The 6,000-nt window shown below is 60.6% G+C and overlaps 1 protein-coding gene across 1 annotated transcript in view; it reads right to left on the bottom strand.

The window, feature by feature from the left end:
* Nucleotides 1-3,060: 3,060 nt before the first annotated feature.
* The window catches only part of LOC103208001 (rho guanine nucleotide exchange factor 18), a 34,856-nt gene continuing 31,916 nt past the window's right edge, over nucleotides 3,061-6,000 (bottom strand). Inside the window, 3 exon segments of the mRNA XM_042782667.1 lie at nucleotides 3,061-3,224; nucleotides 3,310-3,438; nucleotides 5,453-5,786. Of these exon segments, the coding sequence (XP_042638601.1) occupies nucleotides 3,061-3,224; nucleotides 3,310-3,438; nucleotides 5,453-5,786 (627 nt within the window).

Genomic DNA, 6,000 nt, shown 5'->3' with positions numbered 1-6,000 from the left:
CAAGCTTGGTAAATTAGAGGTTCAACAAAAAAGCGGAAGGCCTTCAACAAGAGGGACTGACACAGTGGCTGCAAGAGCGGGGTCAGGTATAGCGAGGACTGTGGGGCTGGTGCAGGCCCGGGTAGTGTTTTGTCCTGTTGTGCACAGGGTCGCGATGAGTCGGCGCTCCAGTGCCTAACCACCACCATCTAGTTAACAGTTCTGTTAAATTCTGTTCAGACAGCCAGCGTGCCCTGTGCTGACTGGGCTAGGTCCAAAGCGGGGTGTGGCAGGAGCTGGGGCAGCCGTTGGCCTTGCTGGGCTTGTGGATACGCCCGTCTCTGTTGCCTGCCCTCCTCTTCTCTGGTGAGTGTCTCTGTTCTTTACGACTCAGAGGGGATCAGGGTTAGGACGCAGCCTGCTCTGGTATGACTTTGTTAACAAGAAAACCCCATTTCCAAACAGGGTCCAATTCCTGGCAGCTCTGGATCAGTCCAGGGCTAAAGGGTGACAGTGCCCACACTGTGGTGACCAGCCAATGTCAATCACTGGGAAGACGGGGACTCATAGGCAGTGCAGCCCCACCCAGGGCCCTTCTCTGGGGTGCGTGGTTCAGCCTCCTTAGGTTGGGCTTTGTAGGGTCAGTGAGATCCCTGTGGAGTATGGATGTAAGCGTGGGGGCTGCCCAGAAGCAAGCCGGGGACCCCCCGGGTACTCCAGGTCCATGTGGGGGGAAGGTAGGGCTCTGCAGTCAGGAGGGTTGAAATCTTGGGGTCCCCAGGACAAGCCCAAAGGTGGGGGCCCGAGGGAGCCTGGTCTGGGAGCTGCTTCTCTCAGGAGCTCCTGCAGTCCCCTCACCACCTGCCTCAGGCTGAGTTCAGAAGTGGGCAGCACCAGCATATCCTGAGGGCACCCCAGTCGCTGACCTGCGGGCCCGGGTGGGGCCGCTCTCCCGTAAATCTGATGTAGCCATCCCTAGAACCTTGCCGGCCACTGGCTCGAGGCCCCAGCCTGGTGTTGAGGCTTCCCTAGGTCTTGTCACAGCACAGGGGGCTGTAGGGTGTGTGCTGCTGAAGCCCATGCGAGGGCCCCTCCTGGCTGCAGGCACCTCTGCCCCTACCTGGGGCTCTAACACTTCCCCCCATTTGAGTCGATTTTAAAACAAAACCCCCAAGAGCGTCCCCAGCAGAACTCCTTCTAGACGCTTTATTGCTAGAATCAGGTCAGAAGTCCCGGGGGTTCTGAAATCCCGCCGTGAGGAAATGGCCACCCTCATCATGTCACACTCGTCAGTGGACGAAGGTCACGGTCACGATGAACAAAGATGTGCACGGATTCCACAAATGCTACCGCTTGCTCAACCACTGACTTCACACATACACGTGGACTCGACGATGGATGGGGGGCTGGCGGGAGAAGGTGCACGAACCCAGGCCACTGCGGGCGGTGCGGGCCCCACCTCCAGGCCACGGAGCCTGAGCTCCGAGTGCCACGGAATGTTCTCTTCACAACACAACAGGCATGGAAAGTCAAGTCTAAAGTGCTCTGACACGCTGCGGTACAAAACCAAAAACGACGACGGGGAAACAGGGCCGGGAGAGGTCCACAGTGGGCGCCTGTCGTGGCGCAGCGTCACTGGGGGGGAGGGTTGGGCTTCCCTCCCTCGGGAAGGGCAGGCTTGTTTCTTCCGCTCCCTGCTGGGGCCACCGCCCTGGACATGGCGAGCCACGTGGGCGGGCAGGAGCCGGGGAGAGGTTCTCGGAGGGCCAGGAGGAACCTGGGGACAGGTCAGGGGGATGCCACCCATGTGCTGTGCTCGTGTTGGGAATGGTTCCTTTCAGTTCCTTGTCCAAGACAAGGTGGGATGCTGGCTGGAGGCTGCACCATGGCTCTACATGACTGCTGGCCTGGCTGGTCCCCTCCTGGGTTGGGGCTGACAGAGGACTGGGCTCTCAGGGAAAGTGGTTCTCTGATGAGGTCTCCTGTTGTGCGATGTCCCCGGTCAACACAGTGCCTCCCAGAGACCACTCAGTATAGCCACCCACACTGCGGAGTTTAGAGGGACCTGGCCCCAGGCCTTGGGCAAGCCTCAGGAGGGGCTCTGTTCCAGGCTCAGAGGAGACATGGGGTCCAGAGAAAGGCTGGAGAAGTGCCCCTATCAGGCTTCATCCTTGGCCAGACCTGGTACATGGGCCTGGCCAAGGGGGACATGGGTCCCCCCAGCCCTGACCGTGGGCAGCTTCCTCATCTCCGCAAGGCGGCACCTGCTGAGTAGAGCTGCTGCAAGCTCTGGGTTCCCTCGGCTCGCCACACACACGTCCAGGGTGGGACAGCTCCTTGCTGTCCGGCCCAGGGCCGTCAGAGCTCCAGCCCTGGGTGACAGCCTCAGCTGACAGACCCACGTTCCCAGGCCAGCGTCCTGACACGTGGGGCGCAGAGGTGTCTGGGCAAAGTACTGCCCCCCACTTCCGGATCAGAAGCTCAGTCAGTGTGGTTCAGGACCTGCTTCCGACTCACCGCCGAGTGGTGGCTGTGCCCGTGGGTGTGCCGGACAACAGGGGACGCCCTGCCCTGACAGGGCTCAGCAGGGCCGGGAGAGGACCTGACCTTGAGGTACATGATGGACCCACAACGTGAGGTCTCTGCTTTGAACTCCATCCTGCCGGGCCTGCAGACAGACACGGTCACCCCCTCCACATCCTTTTGAACATGTTTGGCCCCCACTCGGCCCCTCCTCCTCAGACTCAGGTGGGTCTGGCTGGCCCCCCTCCTCCTACGGGCAGTGCCCCACCCACACGGGCTACTGTGCTTTCCTATAGCTTCCTGGCTGAGCTCTGGTCCAGCCTTCAATGAGACACTTTTCTTTTGAGAAGAAAAAAATGTGCAGAAAGGTCCCCAGGCACCGCTGCTAACCCTACAGAAAAAGCCGGCATGTCAGACGGCTGAGCACCAACAGGCCGGCCGTGGACACCGGCAGCGGTGTGCTGGGAGGGGGTGGGAGAGCAGGCGGCCATAGGGACCCCGCAGGGCAGAAGGGAAGGGTCTGCAGGGTCGGCTCCGGCGTCCTCGAGCCACGCCCTTCTAGAAGAAGATGACATCTTCCTTGCTGGCTTCCTCCTCAGCTGGGAGTGGGGTGGCCAGCGGCAGCAGGGGGGACGGTGGCAGGAAGGGGGTGCCCCCACCCAGCCTTGGGGAGACTCTCTCGGGTGGGCTGTCGGCAGGAGCTGGGCTCGGGGGGCAGGGCTCTGGAAGAAAGGGGAAGGGGCTGGGCCATCAGCAATCCCAGTGCGGGTGGGGGAGAAGGTGGTGGTCGTGGAGGGGTGGGCTCACCTAGGGGTGGTGTGGCACTCTGGCTGGCGGGCAGGACGGGGCTCAGCGGGCGGCGGGTACGTGAGGCAGAGTTGTCGTCCTTCCCCTTGAACTTGCCGAGAAGCAACTGCTGCTTCAGGTCGAAGGAGGCTGAAAAAGGGGGGCAGAGGCTGAAAGGGGGAGCAGTCTGTGGAACTTGTTCCACTCCAGACACCAGACGGCCAACCTCAGGGAGGGCAGACTCCAGAGCAGTGAGGGACCCCAGGGGAAAGAGGGGCCTCCCCTTCTCCTCAACACTGTCCTTGAATAATCTGGTGAGGAAGGACCCTAGAACTTGTCCTGTATCTACGGCCTGCTCAGACCTGAACCAAGCTCAGCAGGGCTGACTAGGAAGAGCGCCCACCTGAGGCCAGAAGGGGCCTGGGTGACTCAACACCTGACAGGGAGGGCAAGACAGCCTCAGCCTGTTGGCTCCAGCCAACACCCTCTGCAAGGTCGCTGAGGGTCTCAGAACCGTCCTCTCTAGGGAGGGCCGCTCAGAGGCGCAGGGTTGGCCTTGGGCCAAAGCCCCCTTGCTGGGGCCCATCCACGCTGTGCCAAGGGGCCCTGGGGCTCTGGCTCCACCACCTGCAGGACACTCTCTGAGGGACTTGCTGCGACTGGGCCCCAATGTCCTACTCCGGGACATGAGGCCACCAGAGGTACGCCAGCACACTGGGGGTCATGAGGCCCACGGGCAGACTACTGAGTTTGCTGCCTTGGCTTCCGTTAATTCCTCCTAGTTGCCCTTTCAAAGGAGCCCTGGTAGCACAGTGGTTAAGCACTTGGCTGCTAACTGAAAGGCTGGTGGTTCAAACCCACCAGCCACTCTATGGGAGAAAGATGAGGCAGCTGGCTTCCGTAAAGACGACAGCCCTGGAAACCCCGTGGGGCAGTTGTATTCTGCCCTCTAGGGCTGCTGGGCATCGGAATAGACTCGACAGCAGCGGGTGTGGTTTGGGCTTCGCTTCTGTGAAGACTGTCAGCCTTGGAAACCCTGTGGTGCAGTTCTATTCTGTCCTATAGGGGTGCTGTGAGTGGGTTAGTTGTCCTTTCACCCAGGTTCGGATTCACATGGTCCTGACTTACACACAGCCTCTTGACATGTGGCCTCTAAGTGACCTTCTTGGCCATGACCCATACAGTGTCCCGTGATTAAAAAACCAACCAAAATGTCTCTTTTCCTGTGCACATGCCCTAGAAACCTTTAAACTGGCCACTAAACCTGTCAGCCCATGAACCCTAGCTGAGCCTGCCCTGCTCGCCGTACAGGAGCCCTCTGCTACAGTTCTGGTTTGCTGGTACCTTGTCCCGGGTGCAAGCCCACGGCCCTGCATCCTGAGACCTGTGAGCACTACATCCTGTATTTTCTGGCCTTTCTGTGCGAGTCCCCCTTCTTCGTGTGCACGTGACAGAACCACTGATGCATGACATCCACAGACCCCTTTTGGATCAAAATGAACACTGGGTGGAGCCCACCACACTTGGACTAGCACAGGATGGGAGCGGAGTGCTCGAGTGCCAGCACCAGCTACAATGGCATCAGTACCCCACCGGGCTCACGCTGACTTTTCAAAACCAAGCCCAAAATATCAAGACTGAGCCCTTCATCTATCAGGTCCAATGGGCCCAGGGCTGGGGCGGCAGATGGCCTCAGGCTGCCCAGGCCGCACCATCCCTAAGTGCCGAGGACGGTCTGACCTCTTGCCCCTGACCACCTCCTGGGGTCTGTGGCCTCTAGCAGGGTTTTGGTAGAGGGTCCCACAGACCCTTCTCTCTGAACTGTCAAGACGTCCCTTGCCCTGACCTCAGTCTGAGAGTCAAGGCACGAAAAGGGCCTGGGGTCGTCACTGTGATTCTGCGTCTAGACATACGACTTCCGTGTAGAGGGGACCTCACGGTGCTACCACATTCATGCCATCTGCTTTCTTTTCCAGAGGACACTGGTGTCCTTTCTTTTTATTCATGAGGAGCCCAGATTAAGGACAAGAAAAAGTCTACCATCTCATGGCCAGAGCCCCAGTTCAAGGAGGGAGGGAGGGGCCGGCAGCCTGGCACTGAGCCCGGGCTTCTGGCCCTGAGGCGGTGAGCAGGGCCTGCGGCGCCCGGCGGGCGCTGGGCTCACCTGTGCTGTCCCAGCGCTGTGAGCCCCTGCTCTTGCCCGCCTTGTCCTTGCTGCCCTTGGTGAAGGCAGCCAGCTTGGTGGGGATCTGCTGCTGCACGGCCGCCTGCCGCTGGGTCTGGTTGGTGGTGCTCAGCAGTTGGATGGGCACGTCGCTCTTGGCCAGTCGGCTCTCGGCCGGAGCGCTGTCCCGGCGAGCCGCCTCAGGGCGCTCTGTGGACTCGGGCCCAGCGCCACACAGCTGCATGCTAATCCGTGCCCCTGGCACTTTGGTCAGGCCCACAGGCCCTTCCAGCCCTTCCCCATTGAAGCTGGAAGGGTGGCTCAGGGGCAGGGCCTGAAAGGAGACCACCGTCAGGCACACCCAAGCCCCTGGGTGGGGACCCAAACGCTCTGTCCCACCCGGCTCCTGGTCCCAGGTGCTAAGCTAATGGAAGCCTGAGGGTCTCCTGGCCCCTTAGCAGGAAGTTTCTGTTCTTGGGACTGTTCCTGGGTTCCAGCCTAAAGAAGTCCGTCATTCAGCCCTGCCCTTAAAACACACACACTCCCAC

Source organism: Orycteropus afer, unplaced genomic scaffold (genome assembly GCF_000298275.1).
Source record: "Orycteropus afer afer isolate SDZICR_OR568_19922 unplaced genomic scaffold, OryAfe1.0 scaffold00405, whole genome shotgun sequence".
Taxonomy (NCBI): domain Eukaryota; kingdom Metazoa; phylum Chordata; class Mammalia; order Tubulidentata; family Orycteropodidae; genus Orycteropus; species Orycteropus afer.
This window is presented reverse-complemented; position numbering and strand designations above follow the sequence as displayed.